At 55.8% G+C, this 22769-nt stretch overlaps 3 protein-coding genes across 8 annotated transcripts in view; 1 reads left to right on the top strand and 2 right to left on the bottom strand.

Moving 5' to 3' along the window:
- Positions 1–489: 489 nt before the first annotated feature.
- IDH2 (isocitrate dehydrogenase (NADP(+)) 2) lies at positions 490–17108 on the top strand. Of its 2 annotated transcripts, none has more exons than XM_027571001.2 (11): positions 490–714; positions 9373–9464; positions 10338–10503; positions 12283–12443; positions 12528–12671; positions 13658–13794; positions 13976–14127; positions 15767–15879; positions 16056–16153; positions 16249–16459; positions 16749–17108. In XM_027571001.2, the coding sequence occupies exons 1-10, from the start codon at positions 600–602 to the stop codon at positions 16418–16420; spliced, it is 1350 nt and encodes a 449-aa protein (XP_027426802.1). In that variant the 5' UTR covers positions 490–599; the 3' UTR covers positions 16421–16459; positions 16749–17108. The 2 variants fall into 2 exon arrangements, with proteins under 2 accessions (XP_027426802.1, XP_027426801.1); XM_027571000.2 differs by having other exon boundaries at positions 492–714; positions 16249–16341.
- Positions 10514–12274, bottom strand: LOC113909631 (ubiquitin-60S ribosomal protein L40-like). The gene has a single exon (XM_035728172.1). It carries the CDS (start codon positions 11972–11974, stop codon positions 11588–11590), a length of 387 nt encoding a protein of 128 aa, XP_035584065.1. The 5' UTR covers positions 11975–12274; the 3' UTR covers positions 10514–11587.
- Positions 17109–18303: 1195 nt separating the features above from the next.
- ZNF710 (zinc finger protein 710) overlaps positions 18304–22769 on the bottom strand; it is a 66796-nt gene continuing 62330 nt past the window's right edge. For all 5 annotated transcript variants that reach the window (XM_027572167.2, XM_027572170.2, XM_027572166.2 and 2 more), the window contains exon 5: positions 18304–20974. In XM_027572167.2, coding sequence (XP_027427968.2) covers positions 20808–20974 — 167 coding nt within the window. In that variant the 3' untranslated portion in view covers positions 18304–20807. The remainder of the gene's footprint in view (positions 20975–22769) is intronic.

The following is a 22769-nucleotide window of genomic DNA, read 5'->3' as shown; positions in this document are numbered from 1 at the left end:
GATGTCAGCTCTTGACTCGGATCGGTCTACACAACTCGTGTGGACAGGAGTATGTGAGCGCGAACTTGAGGAGCCGACGTGCCCGTGGTCTTAGTCCAAGAACACTGAACCCGCACTTGGTTAATGCGAAGGAGTTTCAGTCCAGCCAACGCGAAGGGCGCAGGCGTTTGCTCACTTGGGGGTTTAAGCTGATTTGTCAGCAACTGACACCCAGGTTTAAATAGGGAATCCCGGAGAGAGGAGTTTAGCCTCGCTAACAGCTGCCCTAATCCCCCAGCTCAGACCCCGGCTCGCCCTTCCCCGCGGGTCTGTCGACCTCTAGCAGCAGACCCTTGGCTCCAAAGGCAGCGCGCTCTGGGCGCTGGGGCGGGGTCCGGCTGGTGCGGGGCGGGTGGGGGCCGGGAGGAGGCCCGCCAGGCCCCGGCCCCGCCTCCTCTCCGGCGAGGCCCAATCGGGTGGCGGCCCCCGGCAGCCCCGCCCCGCCCCTGCCCGCGAGCGGGCGCCTGGCAGGCCTCGGCCGCTCGCAGCCAGGCGGCCCGGAGCAGCACCGGCGCTGGGATCTCGCCTGCCTCGCTCGGTTCGCTCGCCTGCTTGGCGGGATGGCTGGCTACCTGCGGGTCGTACGCTCGCTCTGCAGAGTCTCCAGCTCCGGGCCGGCCTGGGCGCCGGCAGCCCCGACGGGCCCCAGCTTGCAGGAGCAGCCGCGGCGCCACTGTGAGTGCCACGAGGAGGGTCCGGGCGGGGCGGGCGCCAGGCACCGCGACGTGGCGGCCTCCCGGGCGGGGACCTGGGAGTGCGAGTCGGGACAATCGCGGGGCCGGGGACGGCGGGCTTGGCACATAAAGAGCCGGGGGGGCGGGGACGCCCTCCCCGGCCCTAGGCTCTCTGGCCGCGCCAGGCGCAGGGGGCTTGAAGGACGGTGGCAACTGGTGGCCCTGGCGCGGCCAGTCCTGCGGCCCTGCGCGGGCGGGGGTTCCGGGCCGCTCCGCGCCCCTAGGTATTCCTGTAGGGGGTGCTGGGGGGGGCCCGGGCCCGGAGGGTATCCTGCCTGCCCTGCGTCCCCGGGAGGGGGACAGGCCAGCGAGTAAGGGGCGGGAGCACCCGGCCGGGTGTTCGCGTGAGAGGGATGGTCGTGGCGCGGGCCCGTCTCAGACAAAGGCGGGGAGAAGGCTGCCGCTTCCCCTTCCTTTGCAGCCCGGCGCTCTGTAATCCCTCCTCGCTGTCAGGCCCGCGTCAGCTATTTTTGGAGCCTTTTACGCGACAGCTGGAGGAGCGTCCTTTTTATTTTCCCTTTTGTTTGCCGCCCCCCCGTCCCGGTCTAACTTAAGTCTCCATCCTGGGGCCTCTCCTTGGCCTGACCTGCCTTTTCTCGCCAGCCCATCCTGCGCTGCTCCTTGACCCGGCCCTCTCTCCCGACTGGGAGACTGGGCTCCTGGGCAGCCGCACCAAAATGCCACTTTCCTGAATAGTTCCTCACTGCTTCTGTGGTACCCTTAGCACCCTGCTTAGGAGAGAAGACAGTAGTCGGGTCAGAATAAGCAGGATTTAGCCTGAACCTCCATTACCAACCTCCCCCGCCCCCTGTGGCATGTGGGCATTGGCCGGCACTGAGGCTCTCCATTGCCAGCTACAAAAGGCAGGGAGAATGTAGGTCTCTTGGCCCCGTCTCTTGCCTGTTGCCACGGAAACCCCTTTCCTGACCTGGAGCCCCTCAGAGTGAGCGAGGACAGTGAGGAAGAGGCAGTGGGGCCCAGGCAGCCTGGCGTTAATTGTTAGGGTAGGTAATCTTTAACGAGTGTGGGAGCAGCCGAACAGAATTGGGGAGGAGGGGGGGAGAGCTTGGGCCCCCACCCAGACGTCTCCTGCCAAGAAGAAAGGGGCATTTCTGCTTTTGTACTAGTGGGATTTGTCTCCAAGTGGTCAGTCCTGCAACTCCAAGGTTCTAAGTGCCCACAGGTCCCCAAACAGAGTTTCCCATATGGCACCACCTTTAGCAAAATGGAGTGGGAGTTAGATACATTCTCCAGGTCTCCCCTTTTCTCCTCTGCATTGATGGTAAGAAAGAAAGTTCCTTCAGTAGTAGGTCCTTCCAGAAGTCCCCAAGCGGGTCGGTTATTAATGGGGCCAGTACATAGTATTTGAGTTGGACAAGTGATTACAACTGTGGCCTCTGCTAGTTTGTTACCTGGCAACGCTGCGGGAGGCAGAATATTTGGCATTCCCCTTGATGACAAGGAAAGAATATTTTTTTTTTGGCTAAAACACTCCTGTGTCTTTGCTGCTCAGTAATTCCCACGTCTCTAGTTTTGCAGTTCCTAGGCCTCCAGCGACTGCTGGTGGTGGTTCTGATATGCTGGCCTTTGGGAAAGTGAGGGTGGGCTCTGCCCAAGCGCTCACTGGGAGAATGATCTTGTCTGGCCTTCCTTAGCTCCACTCCTCTCCCGGGAATTTCTTGATTTTCTCACCCTACCTCTTAACTTTTCAGACCTTGGTGACTTGCCTGCACTCTTAGATTCCAGGGCAGATTATTTAATCATTGGTCAAAGTTCTGCAGACCCACCGGTGGAGTGAGTTACTAACGTGTTCTCCACTGAAGCTGGTTTCAGCCACATCAGATAAGACCACTGCTGCCCCATCAGAGGTGTTTTGGGTGGTCATGTTGTGGCCCGGCAGGTTTGGAGGAAAAGCCTCCAGAAGGCCTGGGGCCAGCCCCCAAATCCTCCATGGGAGCTTGGAGCCTCTCTTGTGCTGGTTCCATTCAGGGTATGAGGTGCTGGACACTGCCCTCTGGTTACTGGAAGCCAGGCTCTGTGACCTGCCCTGGAGTTTACACTAATGTAAATGCATGTTTAAAATGCCAATGGATTGCACATTTTAACACAGTATAAAGTGTGAGCTTTTCCAGGGCAAGTTGCCCATTGCCTGGCAGAGATGCCACTCATGTACATTTGTGATGGTCTGATGCAATCTGCTGGTGAGAATTTGCCCAATCTCTGTGTGGCAATGCATCCCGGGGCGTGGGGACGGGGTGGGGGATGGGAGGGAGCACATTTCATCCCAACAGGAGGGGAGGGAAGGGCAGCAGCTTACTATAGACCAAACTGACTGTGACTTGACATTGACTTGTGACTTCAACAACTATTGTGTTCTCCTGTGTTTCAGGCAAGGTGCTGGGGACAGAGCCAGGGGTAAGAGGCAAAGATTTCTGCCCTTGTGGAGCCTAAATTCTAATGCGGGGACAGTCAGTAAAACAAGGTCGAAGTTGGCTAGTGTGGTGTAAAGGAACACGAGCTAAGGGGAACAAATTGGGGCCAGGCAGGTGTGCATGGAAGTTTGGATGGGGTGGCCAGAAAAGACCTCGGATGAAGCGCTAAGGGAAGGAAGGAAACAGGCCGTTTGCTTGTCAGGTGCCAAGGCCACGCTGGGCGTGTCCCCCTTTGCTTGAGGGAGGAGTGCCTGAGGCTGCCACAGAGTTGGGGGGTGCAGTGACAGATTAGGTCAGGCCTCTGGGGGCCTTGCATTTTTGAGGACTTTGACCTTTACTCTGTGTGAAAGGGGAAGCTTTGCAGGGTTTTGAGAAGAGTATGGCCTGATTTACATTTTAACAGGAGCACTCTGGTTTCAGGGGTCTTGGTAGGTTTGTAGGCCTAATCTGGCAAGAGACGGTGGAAAAAAAAAAAGAGAAATGGTGACAGGGACCTGGGTGGTAGGGCTGGGAAGGGTGAGAAGGGATTGGATTCTGATGTATTTTGAAGGAAGAGCCAATAGGATTTTTTGATGGTGCAGATGTGGGTGTGAGGGAGTGGAGTGCAGGATGACACCGAGGAAAACTCTAGAGCCTCTTCCAGAATCGCTGCCCTGCCTTCTTGAGCAACCAGGAATTGGGGGCTTCCCCTCACATTCTGCTGGGCCATGCTGGCCAATCAGCTTCTCTGCTGACCGCCGCCAGGGTGGGAAAGTGGCAAAGCACTTAACTCTTGGGGGCGGCTGTCTTGGGAGAGACCTTCAGCCTTGAGTTCGGAGCAGCAGGCCAATCTTGAAACTGGGGACAAGTTTTGATATCCTTACTTGGTGTTGGGTGCTAGCAGTCCAGATGAGGAGGAGAACTGGCCTGCTGGGTCGCCTGTGACTGGTATAATTCCATCCCATACTCTGACCAAGAGGACCGTGTGCAACATGGCTTCTGAGGATTTCATGGTGGCTGGCCCTTGGAAGCTGCCAGGGAGGCCCATGTACTGTTCCTTGGATTTCAGATTGCTTGTCATCATCTGTCACCCAGAGAGGGGCAGACGACGGGGGTGCCTTTACCATATTGGCCAAACCACACACCAGGTCCCCAACTCTGACGTCTTGGGGTGCACGTCCTCTGGAGCGTACATGATAGGCCTGGAATCAAGGAGAAGGTGTTGCGTGAGCCCCAGCTCAGTGTGGTTGGGAAGCAAATCATGCTTCAAGAAGAGACTGGACGGGCGCCTGGGTGGCTCAGTGGGTTGAGCATCTGCCTTCGGCTGAGGTCATGATCCCAGGGTCCTGGAATTGATCCCAGTGTCAGGCTCCCTGCCCAGTGGGGAGCCTGCTTCTCCCTCTCCCTTGCCTTCTCCCTCTGCCACTCCCCCTGCTTGTTCCCCCTCTCTCTCTCTCTCTCTCAAATAAATAAATAAAATCTTAAAAAAAAAGAGAGAGACTGTATTTGTATGTAAAATCTCCTGGGTTGTTCTCCCCTCCCCCCCGTTCAAATTTTTAAAAACTTAAAAAAAAAAAATCTTATTTCTTATTTTGTATTGTGGTAAAAACCACACAATAAAAATTTCCATCTTAACCATTTTTAAGAGTGCAGTTCAGTAGTGTTAAATACTTCCACATTGTCGTAAAACCAATCCCCAGAGCTTTATCATCTTGCAAAACTGAAACTCTGTACCCATTAAACAACGGTGCCCCACGCCCTCCTCCCCCCAGCTCCCGGCAAACCCCTCCCCCCCACCCCTTCCACTTTCTGTTTCTGTGAATCTGACTACTCTAGGTACCACCTGCAAATAAAATCAGACCATAGTTTTCTTCTTGTGCCTAGGCTGTTTCAGTCCTCATAAGTCCTCCAGGTTTATCCCTGTTATAGCTTGTGTCAGCATTTTCTTAATTTTTAGGGCTGAATATTCCACTCTCTATATACCCATTTAAAAAATAGTCCATTTAAAATTTATTGACTGGGCACCTGGGTGGCTCAGTTGGTTGAGAGACTGCCTTCGGCTCAGGTCATGATCCTGGAGTCCCAGGATCGAGTCCCGCGTTGGGTTCCCCGCTCAGCAGGGAGTCTGCTTCTCCCTCTGACCCTCCCCCCTCTCCCGCTCTCTGTCTCTCATTCTCTCTTTCTCAAATAAATAAATAAAATCTTAAAAAAAGTTTATTGACATTCTGAGTAAAGTACAGGAATTGTGAAAAGCTTAGGCAATATGACTATTAATTCCTTGCGTATTTATTATCGCTTCTAATTTATTATAAGAGTTACCTCCCAGAAATGTTAATCACAGCCATACTGAAAGTGTTTGGGATGTGGTGATGCTGTCTATGTAAGTATATCACATTGTAAGTCCACTGGCCATCCAAGGGGAACCTGGCTTTGTGGAATTTGAAACGAAAGAACTTGAGCAGCAAAAGCTATTGAGGTAGGTCCAGATCCGTTGCTGTCACTAACCATGGCGGCACTTCCTTTTTTAGCTTCCAAGCAAGTCCATTCCCATTTGAGTGGTGGGGAGCCCAGTCTTGGAGAAACTTGGAATTAGGAACATTGTTTAACCTTTGGAGGGACATTTCTCTTAACCTTCCTGGATTAGTTTCCAGAGTCCTCTTCTCTCGAAGGCACATACCACATTTTGTTCATCCATTCGTTCCTTGATAGACACTTGACTTGCTTCTACCTCTTGGCTATTGTCAATAATTCTGCTATGGACATGAGTGTACAAATACCTCTTTGAGACCCTGCTTTTAATTATTTCGGATATATATCTAGAAGTGGGATTGCTGGACCGTGTGGCAATTCTCCTTTTTTTTTTTTTTTAAGGGGCAGAGGGAAAGGGCGAGAGAGAATCCCAAGCAGGCTCCATGCCCAGAGCAGAGCCTGAGCACCCCTCACCCCCCCACCCCCCACTCCATCTCACAACCCTGAGATCATGACCTGAGTGGAAATCAAGAGTTGGGCGCTTAACCGACTGAGCCACCCGGGTGCCCCTGGACGATACGGCAATTCTATCTTTAATTTTTTGAGGAACCATCATACTGTTTTCCATAGTGGCTGCAACATTTTACATTCTTACCAGCTGTACACAGGGTTCCAGTTTCTCCTCATCCTCACCAACACCTGTTGTTTTCTGTTGGGGGGGGTTGTTTGTTTGGTTTATTTTTTTTTTTTAATTTTTTTTAAAGATTTTATTTATTTATTTGAGAGAGAGAGAGAGAGAGAGAGAGAGAGAGAAACAGCATGAGAGGGGGGAGGGTCAGAGGGAGAAGCAGGCTCCCCGCTGAGCCGGGAGCCTGATGTGGGACTCGATCCTGGAACTCCGGGATCATGACCTGAGCCGAAGGCAGTCGCTTAACCAACTGAGCCACCCAGGCGCCCCTTATGTATCATTTTTGAAGAAATATTTATTCAAGTCCTTTGCCCATTTATTAGTTGGTTGTTACTGTTGTTGAAATCACCTGATTTTAAAACCTTGGTCACCAATCAATATATTATTTTTAAAAAACCCTGCCTGAGCAGGGTCGTTTTTTTGTGATTATTTGTAATTTTGTAATTGTTGGTAATTTTTATTTTACTTTATTTTTTTAAAAGATTTTATTTATTTGAGACAGAGAGAATGAGAGAGAGATAGAGAGAGAGGACATGAGAGGGAGGAGGGTCAGAGGGAGAAGCAGACTCCCTGCCGAGCAGGGAGCCCGATGCGGGACTTGATCCCAGGACGCTGGGATCATGACCTGAACCAAAGGCAGACACTTAACTGACTGAGCCACCCAGGCGCCCCACTCCTGACTCTGTTAATAGCCCCTGCTTGCCCTCTCTCTCCATCTGTAGGTTTCCCCTTACATACTCACTCCTTGAGGCCAGGCACTGTTAATGTTTTTCTGTTTCAGGAAGAGGTGCTTAGCACCTGGTTGTAAATAAGTGGGCCCTGTGTCCTCCGAGGGTTTGACACCTGCAGGCACAGCAGGGAGGGCTGCCCACTGTGATCTCGACATTGAGTTCTGCATATAGGAGGTGTGGTGTCCACAGCCCACAGGTGCTGTGTCTGAAACCCAAAACTTGAGTGGAGCCCAGGTGAAGCTGAAACCTTTAGGACTGGCCCCAAATGAATTCTCCTTAGGGATTATCATTATAATTATGGCAGATTCAGTACAGTTAAAAAAAAAATCTTGATTAGCTCTCATGACATTAACTCTTAAGAGATGCTCTTAAAAACTAAGCCAGCTCTGCAACAGCCCAGACTTTCTGCAGGTCCTAAAGCCCTTTATACTCAAGCTTTCAACCGGGAAAGGTAAAAGAATTTTGTAACTTGGGTCCAAAGGCCCCTTCGAATCCTGGGAAGGGTGGTAGAGCTGGGTCCGCCTTGTTCTGTAGGGAATGGAATGTTTGGAGTCTGTGTTTGCTTTCTGCTTCTCTGCATGTGACCCATGAGGGTGTCCAGAGGCTGCGCTTGAACCAGAGACCTGGGATCTATCCTGACTTATGACACAAGCCACACTCCCTGGGTCTCATTTTTCTTCCTAAATAATCTCTAAAATTCTTTTTAGGTTAAAAAAAAAATCTGTTTGCATATCCTTGGGAGATTATTTTTAGATTAAAAAAAAAAATCTGTGCACATCTTTGGAAAGTGAGTCATTTTGCTGCACATAATTCACCTTTTTCTCAGCGGGCTGGGGAAGTCAGCATGAATCACAGTGGTGGTGTGTGTCGTAGGACAGTGATATGTTTGGGGTTGTGGGGTTTTGGTCACTTCTGTTTTACATGTGCGTAGGTGGTCATGCTTTTTTAGTCTCGGCCTGCTTTTTACAGACTTCTGTCCCTTGCTGTCCACCTAGTGGTGGTCACTTCTTCTGACCATTGGTGTTTTTAAGTGAGCATCTTGGTCCCCTGTTTGGACTTGCTGTCTAATCTCAGGTGCGGTGAAAGACCCAGCACTACATCTGTAAGGATTGTGCGTAACGTAAGAGTCAATGGGCCCTGAGTGAGGGCTGAGGAGGCTCTGCTGGGGACAGAGCCCCACTCCTCAGCTGTCCTCCTGCCTACGTTCCAGCAGTGAGTGAACTTTCTGGTGACGGAGGCCCGGCTGTAGGTGTCACATGGATCTGCTTGCCTGACTCTGCAGTCACTGCCTCCTCCCGGCTGTTCGTAGAGGAACGTGCTGGCGCCTGGGTACCTCTTGTCTGCTACAGGCTAAGGTTCAACAAGCTCCCTCCAGGTAGCCTGCACTGATTTAATGGGGTGGGCCATTTTCCTGAGTTTTCTTTGGAATTCACTTCCCAGACCGTTGGTTTTTCTCATGAGTCAGACTTTGCTTGGCGAGCCTCCCCCCGGCTCCTCTTGTCCTCAACCATCTCCCTGGACCTTAGATGCTTCTCTGGTGGGACTGGCCACCCCGAGCCAGCTCGGATTGAGGGTTCTGAGTTCTAGTCCACGTGCCCTAAGCCACGCTTTCCATCGAGAAAGGTGTGACTCCTGGTAGATGTGTTGTCTTCAAGCAGTATAAGCTTTGGCAGGAAGCTGGTAAACTCTCTGAGCCTTGCTGGTACCGCGTTTAAAGTGGAGATAAGCATATTCCCTGTGGAAGCCGTTGGAGCCTTAAAAGGAATCACGTGAAGGGCGTGGGTACCCTGTCACATAGGTGCCAACAGAGTTGCCGGCCTCACTTAGATTTAGTCGGGCTCTTGTTACCAGGTTAGCGACTGGCTAACTTTGAGAGGAAGTTACAGGAAGGCCACGGGGTAGCTCCCAGAACTGCAGGGATGGGACCACAGGGGCTGCGCCCTGGGGACGGGGTGATAGCAGCCTGTGGGCGGCCCTCCCTGACGTGCTGCTGGACAGGGTGGCCCCCGCTGGATCTTAGGCTCTGTGTTGGTCTCCTTTGCCTTCAGATTCCAGGGGAGAGGGTCTGACCGGCCAGGCTGGCATCCTTCTGGCCAGTCCTAGGTGGCTGTCCTCAGTGGGGGATCCAGGCCCCCCAGGTGGCCGGGGAGCTGCTCCTGCTGAGGGGGACGGAACGTGGGGAACTGGGCCCTGGCTGACATGGCTCCCGCCTTGGGGAAGGGCAGGTCCGGCCGGGGAGGAGAGGGGCTCCCCCACGAACCTCCCCAGAGGTGTGATGCGCTGTGTGTGCCCGGTGCCAGATGCCGACAAGAGGATCAAGGTGGCGAAGCCGGTGGTGGAGATGGACGGCGATGAGATGACCCGGATCATCTGGCAGTTCATCAAGGAGAAGGTAGTTCCTCCCAAAGTGGGCGGCTCTCCGCACGGCCTCCTGGGCCCCGTGTCCGGTCCCAGGGCTCACCCACCACCCTGGTGGGCAGCAACAGCCCTTTTCTGTCCTTCCAACCACCTTTCTGTCACGTCCACACATAGTTCTCACAACGTCATGCAGGGGCCCGTCCTCAGCCGTCTGTCTTGTGCCGGTGCCAAAGCCCACATGTTTTCCAGAATGGGTGCACATTCAAGGCCCATCCTGTATCGGGTCCGTCTTGATGCCCCACAGTCCGATGTGCGTTCTCCAGGGAGTGGAAAGAGCAGGGCGGGTGTGCCTGGCAGTGTGCACACCTTTCCTCAGCGGTTCAGGGATGTTATCTGGAGTCGAGGCCATGGACAGCAACACGTCCGAGCCATTGAGCCGTCACGGCGGATGGCTCCCAGCGTGGCTGCTTGGCTTCCCCAAAGTCGCAGTGGTCTGGATCTGCCTGGAGAACTTGTCCACGTGAAGACCCCTGTATTGTGTGTGTGTCCACAAGAAGGTCGAGAATTGCCACTTCTGAATGGGGAGGAGAAGGGAACCCACCATACAGAGAAATCTAGATGCGCTTGGGGTTGGGGTTCAGCTGAGTTGGTGGGCCATCGTGGTCCATGCCAGGGGCTGAGCCCTCTGAGGGGCTGCAGCCTGGTCTGCTGGCCTCTTTCCAGAGAGCCCTGGCACCCTGACAGCTTCCGCCCGGCCCCACTGAGGAATGGCTGATCCCACCCCTCTGCCGTGCTGCCCCCTTCCTCCACTGGCCTTCCCTGACTGGGCATCCTGTGCTATGGCCCACACATGCCCCTGAGTCACAGACATCTGGGCTGATGCCTTGCCCTGGTCATCTGTCTCTAGCTCATCCTACCCCACGTGGACGTCCAGCTCAAGTACTTCGACCTGGGGCTCCCACACCGTGACCAGACCAACGACCAGGTCACCATAGACTCTGCATTGGCCACCCAGAAGTACAGTGTGGCCGTCAAGTGTGCCACCATCACCCCCGATGAGGCCCGTGTGGAAGGTGTGAGGGTGCGGAGGTGGGTGGGCCAGGGCAGTGGGGGCTGGGCCATGAACCTGGGAGACAGGGGAGCCCTAGGGGTGCCTGCAGATGAGGCTGGGCGGGGTATTGTTCCCAGGCCCGTGGTGTTTGTGCTGTGCTGTGCGGCTCTGGCCAGGCTAGGGGTCGTTGGCAACCAGCGAGGAGGAAGCTCATGAAGGCACAGTAAGGACGGCCTCTTTGGGCAGCTTGCCCCTCTGGCCTCCTGGGCTGTTCTGCAGGCAGGTTTACGGAGAGACCTTGGGGCCACCTCTGTCCAGCAGAGTGCTTTGTGTCAGGCTCGTATCCTTCAGAGGGCCTCAGAGGGCGCTGGGGAGCATTGCTTGGATCTCACCACCCACTTGGCACCGCAGCTCTGCCCCAGGCCCCTGTGGCTGGGGAAGGGTCTCAGAGAGGTGCCCTCACCAGGCTTGGACTGGCTGCTGGGCCCTGGTTCTGGGACCACTTTCGAGGGTTCCATGAAATAGGGCACCAATGTGTGGACAAAGGGGCCAGGTTTGGAAAATTCGAGAAAGGGTAGCTTAGGGGCTTGCGGAGCTCTTTCTCTCTTGCTATGTCCTGCAGTGTGAGGGAGCTGGAAGGAGGCATTCAAGCCCTATTTCCCAAATGCTCCAGAGCTCCTCCCGTCTTTCTGGTGGAAACTGACCTTAGGCTACTGGAATCATCTCCGTGCTAAGCTCTTTTTTGCAGGTTTTCTTTTATTTCTCCCAAGCCCCAGGATTTATGCATCCCTATTTTGTGGCCAAGGAAGTAGGGAGTCACTGTCTTAGTAATGTGGGCTGGACCCCATGGTTCGTGAGAGTACTGGGGCTAGAACGGCACGTCTGCAGCGAGGCCGGGTGCTGCCACAGCAGAGCATGATGTGGGAGCCGCTTTAGGAATAAGTTTACTTAATCCTCACCGCGACCCTTAGCAATCATTTCTTTCTTTTTTTTTTTTTTTTTTAACTGCTCCAGTCAATGAAAGGGAAACTTTATTGAGGCCCCAGGCCCTTGGGGCTCGGGCAGGAGGCTGCCCTGCAGGCAAAGGAAGAGCCGGTGGAGGGGCCTTATTTGACCTTCTTTTTGGGGCGCAGGTTGTTGGTGTGGCTGCACTTCTTCTTGCGGCAGTTGACAGCACGGGGGTGCAGGCGAGCGTAACACTTGCGGCAGATCATCTTGTCACAGTTGTATTTCTGGGTCAGCTGGTGGAGGGAAGCCTCGATGATGCCACCCTGGAGGCGAAGCACCAAGTTCAGGGTGGACTCTTCCTGGATATTATAGTCTGACAGAGCACGGCCATCTTCCAGCTGTTTGCCCGCAAAAATCGGACGCTGCTGGTCAGGCGGGATGCCCTCCTTGTCTTGGATTTTGGCTTTGACATTCTCAATAGTGTCACTGGGCTCGACCTCGAGGGTGATGGTCTTGCCTGTCAGGGTCTTCACAAAGATCTGCATCTCTGCGTCTGGTGCGAATCCGCAAGGCCGCCGCCACCAAACCACTCGACCACCTCGTTGAAGAGAAAGAGCGCAATCATTTCATTTTATAGCTCAGGTTAAGCCACCTGCATAAAACTCAACAGTTAGAGGTGGTGGAGTTAGACCCTGAAGCCAGGAAATCTGATCCCATGGCCCACACATTCATATTCTAGACATTCCCCAGGATGATTTCCAGGGCTCCCGTCTGGCTGCGTTCTTGCTTAGGGTTAAAATTTTGGTTGGAAGGTGGGGGCTGCAGCGGGGCCACTTCGTCTCTGTCCTCACAGAGTTCAAGCTGAAGAAGATGTGGAAGAGTCCCAACGGGACCATCCGAAACATCCTCGGGGGGACCGTCTTCCGGGAACCCATCATCTGCAAAAACATCCCCCGCCTCGTCCCTGGCTGGACCAAGCCCATCACCATTGGCAGGCACGCCCACGGCGACCAGGTTGGCCCCGGAGGGAGCTGGCTCGCACTGGCCTGGGACCCTCACCCGGACCCCCTCGCCTGAGCCGCGCTCTTGTCTCCGCAGTACAAGGCCACGGACTTTGTGGTGGACCGGGCCGGCACGTTCAAGATCGTCTTCTCCCCGAAGGACGGCAGTGGCGCGAAGGAGTGGGAGGTGTACAACTTCCCTGCCGGCGGCGTGGGGATGGGCATGTACAACACTGACGAGGTGAGGCCCCGGCGTGTGGCTCCCCGAGCCTGGCCCCGCTCTCGGGCCGCGGTGGACTGTGGATTCTGACTCCCCCGGCGACAGCGGCCTGAGGAAGCTCCGAGGCCTACGAGCAAATGCATCTGGGATGCGTTCAGGGGGACCCACAGTGTGCCTGGGGTGGAGTGGGGCGGGCAGACTCCTGCTTAGCCAGATGCCCCTGCTGTGCTCCCTCTGCGACACCCCGACTTCTTGTGCTCCTTCTCGGACACCCCGACTTCCTGTGCTCCCCAACACCCCGATTTCCTGTGCTCCTTTTCCGACACCCCGACTTCCTGTGCTCCCCAACACCCCGACTTCCTGTGCTCCTTTTCTGACACCCCGACTTCCTGTGCTCCTTCTCCGACAGCCCGACTTCCTATGCTCCTTCTACCGACACACCTTTCGGGGCACGTTAGTTGTCAGGATGCTTGGCTTAAGCAAACTGGATAGGCATTTTTTTTCCCCTTTCCCAACTCTTGGCTTTCATTTCTTCTGTGGTTGGTCTCATTCTCTGGCGGTGAGGAAGTGGCCACCGGGAGCCCCAGGCTTGTCCCCTGCCAGCTTGGTTACCCTATCAGAAAAGAGCCTTTTTGTCAACAGGGTTCGGGCAAAAGTGCGGGCCTGGGTCACAGGACCACCTCTGAGCCAATCACAGAGGGCTCCGAGACGATAAGCCGGGACACAGGGTTCACTCTAGAGACGGGTGGGCGGGCCGGGGGAATCAGCCCCACCCCAGCCATATGGTCTAAGAATTGGGGAGGGGAGGGTAGTTTTCCAAAGCAAAACTGAGGGGCTGCTTCCTCCCAGAAGTTGGGAGGGGGCTACTGGGCCAGTAGAAAGAGCAGCTGCTCCGTCCAGGGTGGCTGGGTTCACCCAGACTGTCCGGGCAGGCGGTATGGAGGGCCCAGGGGCCCCAGCTGGGGATCACACCAGGGACCTCTGTCTCTCTCTCTCTCTCCCTGCAGTCCATCTCGGGTTTTGCACACAGCTGCTTCCAGTATGCCATCCAGAAGAAGTGGCCTCTGTACATGAGCACCAAGAACACCATCCTGAAAGCCTACGACGGGCGCTTCAAGGACATCTTCCAGGAGATCTTTGAGAAGTAACGGCCTCTCCCTTTGTTGCCCCCTCAGGATTTCACAGCCTTCCTTGCCTGCCCCCCAGCCCCCAGCCTCTAGGGTGGTCACTGTCCCAGTGCATTTGACTCAGCCCTGAGCTTGGGGGGAGATCCCCAACCTGTCAGCCCCCCGCCCTCTCCCCACAACAGGCCCTTGTGCTTCCAGGCACTATAAGACCGACTTTGACAAGAATAAGATCTGGTACGAGCACCGGCTCATTGATGACATGGTGGCTCAGGTCCTCAAGTCTTCCGGTGGCTTCGTGTGGGCCTGCAAGAACTACGACGGAGATGTGCAGTCGGACATCCTGGCCCAGGGTACGCTGGGAGCACCGTTCTCCAGGGGGTGGGTTGTTGGTCTTTTCTGGCTGGGGGATTTTTCAGACCCTTTTTATAGAAAACTTCTCTAGTGTGGCCTGCTGACTCATTGCAGGGTTCCCCGTGGACAGCAGGGGGCAGGAGCTCTCTGGCATCTGAGTGAGGAAGGCTTCCCAAATTAGGTTTGGACTGGTGTATTACTAAAGCTACTGTTACAGAGAAAGGAGAACATAGGAATTCAAGTGCTTTTTTTTTTTTTTTAAGATTTTTTTTTTGGTAAAGGTTTTATTTATTTATTTGACAGAGAGAGAGACAGCGAGAGAGGGAACACAAGCAGGGGGAGTGGGAGAGGGAGAAGCAGACTCCCCGCGGAGCAGGGAGCCCGATGCGGGGCTCGATCCCAGGACCCTGGGATCATGACCTGAGCCGAAGGCAGACGCTTAACGACTGAGCCACCCAGGCGCCCCAGGAATTCAAGTTCTAAAGGGCTAGGTGTGTCAGCTTTGAGGTTGTTCCTGCCTATGGGCCAAGTGACTGTGGCTCCAGGTTTGGGCCAGGTTTGACTCCAGGAGAAAAATGGGATTGAGCACGACTGGGTACTTTTGGAACAACAGAGAATTCATTTTGCACAGTAAATCTGTTGGATGTAGGAGAATACTGGGGAAGGTGGCAAAGCCCCACGCCCCAGAGTGTCCCGTGAGACAAATTGGATTGCAGCGGGAGCACGGATGAGGCCATTAGAGAGCGAGCCGTGAGAACTCGCCCATTTATGTTGGGAACGCGAGCAGGACAGGCGGTGAGGGTAGACAACATGTGAAGTACAGACAGGGAGGGGAAACGATGTTCCACGAGATGGGGTGAAGTCTAGCTCCTCATACGAAGGCAAGTGAAGGTTGTGAGGAAAAGACCTAGGGTCCTGATGTTTTATAAAACCTTTGGCTTTATTTCAGTAAGGGCAGTGGTGATCCTCTCACTAGAACAATTCCTGTCTAGGATGGAAGGATGAAAAGCCATAGCAGACAAGAGAAAGGCACGAAAGTTACCCTTAAGTAATAAGGGACTGGTGAGCGTGAGGGTCTGGTAAACATGGAGCTCCGAGACCCCCCTCCCCCTGCCCCAGCTGCAGACATTCTTAGACAACTAATTTTCTTTCTTTTTTTTTTTTTAAGATTTTATTTATTTATTTGAGAGAAAGTGAGAGAGTACAAGCAGGGTAGGGGGAGAGGAGATGAGTAGAGGGAGAGGGAGAAGCAGGCTTCCCACTGAGCAGAGAGCCTGACACCGGGCTCGATCCCAGGATCCCCCGGGATTGTGATCTGAGCCAAAGGCAGACACTTAACCAGCTGAGCCACCCAGATGCCCCTTAGACAAGCAATTTTCTTACAGAAGTTTTTCACTTTTTGGGAACGCCTAGGTGGCTATACAGATATATGTTCACAGGCTGACGAATGCCACCTTTGAATGCCCCCTACCCTGTGTGGGCTCTGGAGACCCACGACAAGGGTAGACAAGCCAGAAACGGTGGCTGTCCTCCCGGGCACAGTCGGGGGTTGTGAGCTGAGTGGCAGCTCACGAGCAGGAGGGCAGGTGGGTGAGGGGTGGGTGTTGGCACTGAAAGGAGGGTCTTCCTCCTCTTCAGGCTTTGGCTCCCTTGGCCTGATGACGTCTGTGCTGGTCTGCCCGGATGGGAAGACCATCGAGGCTGAGGCTGCTCATGGAACGGTCACTCGCCATTATCGGGAGCACCAGAAGGTGAGTGGTAGGGACTGTGGTCGCATGCCCACCTACCCCAGGGGCTCAGAACCCATTGGCGCGGAAGACTGGGAGGATGGGTCTGGCTTGTCAGTCCAGGGGTGGGCAGCTGCGTCCAGGTGGCCCCCTTGTCAGCTGCTTCGGCTCCTAATGCCGCTGTGACCCCTGCCCCCCAGGGCCGGCCCACCAGCACGAACCCCATTGCCAGCATCTTTGCCTGGACACGCGGCCTGGAGCACCGGGGGAAGCTGGACGGGAACCAGGACCTCATCAGGTGAGCGGAGAGGGCGGGGGTCCCGAGCCGGCCCAGGACAGGTTCTGGGCCCCGGCTCTGTCAGCTGGGGCCTCACTCTGCCCCGCCGCCTGCAGGTTTGCGCAGACCCTGGAGAAAGTGTGTGTCCAGACTGTGGAGAGCGGAGCCATGACCAAGGACCTGGCAGGCTGCATCCATGGTCTCAGCAAGTGCGTGGCCTGTGGCACAGGGCGGGGCTGGCCTTCGAGGACCTCAGGGCCGGGTGGGAAGAAGCCAGAGGCTCCTTAGAGGCCCCTCTGGAATCCGCTTCGCTGCCAAGGGCCTGAGGTGGGCCGGGTCCACAGCCCCGAGGCCCAGCGGGTTGGTCCCCGTTCCCGAGGCTAGCGGGCTAGCCGCTCAGAGCCTTGCCATCCCTTTCCGTACGAGTTCCCGCTGAACTCGCCGCGGCCCTTTGGCCGTGGGCTCTGGGCAGCCTGTGGCCGGTAGCCCGGGCGCGCCGCTCCCCACGGGCGCGGGAGGGGGGTGGTGGGCAGCCCCTCGGGTGCCCGAGCTCAGGCTCTGGCCTGGAAGGGCCCGGCCGGAGCCGCTCCTCACGCGAACCGTGTTGTGTCGGCAGTGTGAAGCTGAACGAGCACTTCCTGAACACCTCGGACTTCCTGGACACCATCAAGAACAGCCTGGACAAGGCTCTGGGCCAGTAGTGGGGGCGGGAGCGCGGCCCGGCGGCTGTGGCGGGCGGGCCGGGCCGAGCAAAAGCCGCGGGCCGCGGGTGAGCCCCTTCTCAGGCCTTTCTAGGGGACATTTTTTTATATAAGCAAGATGTTTTTAAAAGTATCTGTGTGTTTCCCCTCATGGTGATGTGAGGCAGGAACAGAGTGTTTTACCTCAGCCGGTCAGTGTGTTTTGCATACTGTAATTTATATTGCCCTTGGAACACATGGTGCCATATTTAGCTACTAAAAAGTTCTTCACAAAACCGTCTGCTGTGTTTGTGCCCCAGGGAAGGAGGCCGCCCGGCCAGGGCCCCAGAGAGAGGGCCTCCAGGGCCGGCGGATTCTACCCCGGGACGGACGGGGACGCCGCAGGCCTGCGTCGGCTGTGGGTGGGCAGCACCGTGAGCGTCCCGAGCTGTATGGGAGCCCCCCGCCGGGCCCCCGGGACTCCCGGCACAATCCCGTTCCTGTAGCCTCCTCTCCATTTCAGGGTTGCTATCACTTCCTCATAGATTCTGGTTTTTTGCTTTGTTGGTCCTCGCCTTCTCAACATCTCCAGACCTCTCTCTGTGCCCTTTTCTGGGTCTTCAGAGTGGGTCCCCCACGGCAGCTGCCCCTCTGTCCTCTCCATGGCTGCCTGGGGTTGGGGGCTTGGGGCTGGGGCTGGGACTGGGGCTGGGGCTGGGACTGGGGCCCAGACTTGGGTTCATCTTCACCGATTTTTGGCAAAACCGGGAACGTAGGATTACAAAGTTGCTTTAAAGCTAAATAGATCCAATTGAAAGGGCTATCTTTTATGCAGGGATTATAGTCTACTTCTGGTGTTTACATGTCCAGGGGAAGAGTTGTACCATCTTCACTTGATACAGTGAATACTTGGCAACCCAGTTTCGGGGGGACTCTCATGGCTCCTGAGACTGGATAGCTGGGACCTCGGGAGCCTGGAGATGGGCTGTAGCCGCCACTCACTCTGGTGGCCTCCATCTGGCCGAGGGACAACTTACTCCCTTCGCTCATCACACTGAACTCCCAGGGCGGTAGCAGGAAAAGCTGGTGTGCTGGCTCTGCTTAGGCCCAACTCCTGGGGTGAAGCTCAAGGTTTCCGGCCCCTTCTTAAGGGCTGGTAGCCTCTGAAGGGCAGTTTGGCATCGTGAGCTGGCTTCTGTCCTGGTGCCCTGTTGGTGGGTCAGCGGGGGAACCGGTTTTTCTCTGCAAGTGGTGGGAATTCTGGGGCCTGGGCCAGAGCCCGTCCCTCTTGGGGGGCTCGGAGCAGCTCCCTGTAGGTGCCTGGCCCTGCAGGTGGCCATTCCGATGCAAAGGATGGCGTGGGTTTCTTCCCCTCCTCGGAGAGTGACGCCCCCGCGGGGTTGGGAAGCCTTGTTGGGAAGTCCCTTGTCGGGGAGGGGTGAGGACCAAGTCCTCAAGAACCAGGGGAAGAAGCACTCACAGTCACCTCGCTAAAGAATATTCATTTATTTATAATTATTGCTAAGTAAACTTCTCTTTTAAACGGGAACATAAAAACACAGTAGGGCTTTGCACAAGTGGAAATTCTAAACAGTTGGTTTGTATACACGTCAAAATAAGTTAGGATGGAATTTGTCCAGGAGTTTCCAAGTCACCCAAGAGGCCGCGTGCGCGCCTCTCTTGAAAGGTCGGGGGAGGGGTGAGGACGGGAGCCTTGCGGAGACCACCCCCCAGCTCAAATGTGTGAGTTGTGCTGTTTTCCTTCTCTTAGCTTTGCCCGGGTCCAAGGCACAGGGCAGGGGGGCGTTCAAGTATCTAACCTCGCAGAGGGCGGGTGCTGATGGCGGGGCTGGGGGAGGAAAGGAGAGCCCCGCCCTGGGGGCCAGCCCTTCTCCCTTGGGTTTCCACGACCAAGGCCACTGCACTGGCAGGAAAGAGGAGGAGGAGGAGGTACAGGGTTCTTTTTGGTACCAGGGGAGAAAGACATTGTGGGAAGAGGTAGTTTGCAGGGGGTGAGGCTTCTGCTCAGCAGGAGAAAATGTCTTCTACAGTGACGGGGTCACTGCCACCTGAGGGTCATCATGGCGGGCACCTGGGGGGCTGGGGGGGGCGCCTCGGGGTTCTGGAGGGGAAAGGCTCCTGTGAGCCCCCAGCCCTCTGGTCTGCTGCCTCTTAGCGTTAGCGAGCTTTAGCAGAGAAGGAAGGGGCACCTGGCTGCCTGATCCTGAGGCCACCTTGTCCTCCCCTCAGTCCTGATCACAGCCACCCTGAAGCCTGGCTTGGTCCTTCGCTAAGGATACAGCTTTGGGGGCGGCTGCATTTCCAACTGGTCCCCCACCCCCCGCCCCGGCTGTTACCCCTCCTTTTCTGGTTTCCGGGCTGAAGTTGGTGGCTTCACCTCCTTCGCGCCTTTGGGGACAGCGCTGCCTGCCCCTCCCCGCCGAGGCCTCAGGAGGCGAGTGGGCAGGAGTCTGGGTGCCCTAGCGTTCCTGAATGTGCCATTTCGTGCCCCGGGCCTGTCCTGGGGTCCCGGGGCAGGAGGGGGTGTGGGGACAGAGGCCAGGAGAACAGGCAAGCCAGGCAGCAAGCCGCGGGCTGAGCAGAATCAAGCCGCTCCGGCCACTGCGGTGGGTGGTGCCACGCGAGTCACCAGCCAGAGGGGCGGCGCAGGGGCCACGGCACGGGCCTGCCTGGCTCTGCCTCCCGCCTCCTTCCTCCCGCCCCGGCCCCTCCGCACCTGAGCCAGGCCTGAGCCCTGCCCGGCCGGCCGCTCGAGGTTGGGGAGGAGGCATGAAGCACGCACAGCACACGAGGGAGCTTCCGTTTGGAAAAAGAAAATGATCTCCATCAGAAAAGAATAGGCGACACAGAATTGGAAAGGAAAAAAAAAAATAAATTACCTTCAAAATACCCCTTTTGCTCAAAAAAATTTTTTTTTCTCTATGGTCTTCATTTTCTTTTTAACTATGTTGCTCTTCTTGGGAACCTGTTGACTCTTGGCTGTCCACTTCCTCAACATGGATACTTGTTAATAATACAACACTCCAGCCACCCCCCAGGTGGAGTCCTTGGCCTCCTCTGAGGACAGCCCCTCTCGGTCCCCTGCCCCTCACTTGAGGGGCTTCCGGCTGTCTTAGCGTGTGCCCGGCGAAAGGCACGTCCCAGCTCTGCTCACGTCGGGGGACCCTGGTGCGGTGACCCGTTCAACAAAGAACTGGATGACATCTGTTGAAATCCACTTTAGGGACACCCACTTTCAAACTGCTGGAAGGTGGGGGCCTTCGGGGGATTGGCTGGAGAGGGCACTAGCTGGGGGCTGGGCTACACCCCGCTTTCCTGAGGCCAGGACCGGGGCTGCATGCATGCCTGGCTCCCGGAGAGCTCGGGAGGCACCAGGAGGTAGAAGGCAGAGGGCCCTGCCTGGCTGTTGATGAACAGGGTGGGGAAGGGGGCTCTGGGGCCTGGGCGTTTCCCAGCCCAGGGAAGGGGGCGGGTTGGGGGGGGGCAGTGCTGACCACCGCAGGAGCTCAAACATCCCTTAGAGGCAGGAGTTGGTCCAGAGGGGAAACAAGGCCAGGCTCAAGTTATGTCTTCCTCTAGTGCCAGGCCTGGAGAGACCTCTCCCTCTGCCGGGCCTGGAGAGACCTGAGGACCTGTGCCCTTGTGGCCTGGCCCCAGACGGCCCCCACCAGCATTTCTCCCACCCTCCCGCAGCAGCAGGCCAAGGAGACCCAGAGCTGGGCCTTCTGTGCTCTCCTTCCTTCCCCAGATGCCTGGGGCCTGTGCCTGGTTCACAGCTGAGGCCAGTAGTACAGTCTCCATTTGGTCGAAAAGTCCCTAGTGGTGCAAACGACTTGGTGTGTGTGTGGGGGGCGGGGGGGGGCTCGGGACAGTGGGGCAGTAGCTTCTCGGCCGCGGCAGGTGCAGCCCGCAGCGCCGGGGTCTCCCCCCACATCCCACGCCCTCCCCGCCCCTTCTGGGCGGCCCAACTCGTGCTATAGCACGTTGTAGTAGGCCATCTCCTTCATGGCCTGTTCGGTGAGGACGCTGGCCTCGGCACTGCTGTCCACCCCGGCGTAGGCGTAGGCGTTCTCGAAGTCCTCCATCTCCTGCTGGCCGTCAAGCTCGGAGGGGTCAGTGCCTGTCAGCTCCATCATGGGGTCTGCAAGAGAGAGGCACAGTTAGGCCCGGATGCCGCCTCCTGGGAAGAGCCAGTCACTTCTACATGGAAGCAGAGGGCCTTTCTCAAGAGAGGACTTCCTAGCCATTGCTTCCAGAGGATTCTCCGCTGCCTCTCTTCCTGTGCTGGGAAGCCCCAGGCTCCTGTGGCTTCTCAGACGGGTCACCAGACCTGAGCGCTAAAGCTGTGTGTGTTGGGGGAGGCGGGGAGAGGTGCAGGCCTGGCCTTGAACTCTTGTTTGCCCTCCAAAGTCAGCCCTCCTATGCCTCCTCTGCAGTGTTTTGCATTGGCCCCCTTGGCCACATGAAAGCCTGCTGCTCTACGTCATGTTTCTGCAGCACCACTCATTTAGCACCTACTGCATGCCCGGAACTTCCCATACACCGTCTCATGAGCGCTCATGGCAATCCCATGGAAGGGGTCAAAAGGAAGTTCAGAGAGGTTAATCCACTTGCCAAAGGGCGCCCAGCAAGTGCACTGTTTTGGCCCACTGTGCTGCTCTGCCTCAAAGGGCGGGAGGGAGCCCTTTCTAACCTCTGGCTTCCTACCAGCCTTAGCGCTTTAGACCGGCTCTGCCCAGTGGTCTCCTTGGGCCTTGCTCTTCGAGGACAAACACCCAAGGTAGGTCAACAGAGCTGCAAGAGGCAAAAACTCCAAGAGGCCTCTTGTAATTTTATCAATTTGAAACCTTACCGTAAAGTTCTTAGCATCAGAACAAAAGCCAGGTGGAAAGCTCCATAGAGGAGGCCTGGGGCTGCCTTCCATTGGAAGGAGGGAGGGAAGCCCAGGGGATGACCTGGGGACCCTGGGAAGCTGGCTGGCAAGGTCTGCGGCTGAGCCCCAGTGTGTGTTCTGCCCCTGTGCACCTAGGAGAAGTGATGTGTTTTGGGGAGAAACAGACCCCAGTCAAGGGGGTGGTCCTGACAAGTCTTAAGGCAGGGTTTTGGCACTACTAACATTTGGGACCATAATTCTTTCCTATGGGGGACGCTGTAGGATGTGCGTGCGTGGTAGGACAGCTAGCAGTTTCCCTGGTCTCTACCAGCCAGATGCCAGCAGTGTCACTCCAGGTACAACAATCAAAAATGTCTCTAGACTTGGCCAAATGTCCTCAGGGGACAAACTCACCCCCAGTAAGAACCAGTGGTCTAAAGGCAATTCTACCCCTTGCCAACGAGTGGTCCAGGAATGAATTCAGGCCAGTGAATCGTGAGAGGTCTGCTTGTGAATTCTTTGAAGTCACATGATTCTCACTGGTTTTTATAGAGCAAAGGGAAGAGGCTCTTACTCTCCCACTGGTTGTGCACAAGCCCTGAGCAGCACACCACCCTAAAGAACAATGGCAGCCATCTTGCGACCATGAGGAAAATCAGAGCTAATGCTGTGAACAGATGGAGGGAGCCTCACCCTGGTGTCATTGTTGAGGGGCTGACTCACCCAACTCTGAAGATGGCCTGGATTTCAAGTCCTTTCTGAATCTATTTCATTATTGTTTAACGAGTTGGCGGGGGGGTCTATTACTCATGCCCAGAGCATCTGACAAACTGTGAGTCTTTGACTTTATAAAACAAGGTTAGCTGTTCCAAATCCTAAAGATACTAGGTTGTTGGCTGTTTCTTCCTCAAATACTAGTGCCATACCTTCAAATGATAGAGTTGACTAAACATTAAAGCAAGCTAATAGTGTACCATTTTTTACAAGGACATCGATCCACCTCCCAAATTATAGTTCCAATTTATGAGATGGTTCCATCTAGAATGTGCACTGCCTTCCTCCT

This window comes from Zalophus californianus, chromosome 6 (genome assembly GCF_009762305.2).
Source record: "Zalophus californianus isolate mZalCal1 chromosome 6, mZalCal1.pri.v2, whole genome shotgun sequence".
NCBI classification, from domain to species: Eukaryota; Metazoa; Chordata; class Mammalia; order Carnivora; family Otariidae; genus Zalophus; species Zalophus californianus.
Note: the sequence above shows the minus strand (reverse complement) of the source record. Positions and strands in the feature narration are given on the sequence as shown.

Coding starts and splice junctions, on each gene's coding strand:
- LOC113909631 (XM_035728172.1), bottom strand. CDS start 11,974: ATGCAGATCTTTGTGAAGACCCTGACAGGCAAGACCATCACCCTCGAG.
- IDH2 (XM_027571000.2), top strand. CDS start 600: ATGGCTGGCTACCTGCGGGTCGTACGCTCGCTCTGCAGAGTCTCCAGC. Junction 715..9,372: donor GGAGCAGCCGCGGCGCCACT/GTGAGTGCCACG, acceptor GCCCGGTGCCAG/ATGCCGACAAGAGGATCAAG. Junction 9,465..10,337: donor GGCAGTTCATCAAGGAGAAG/GTAGTTCCTCCC, acceptor ATCTGTCTCTAG/CTCATCCTACCCCACGTGGA.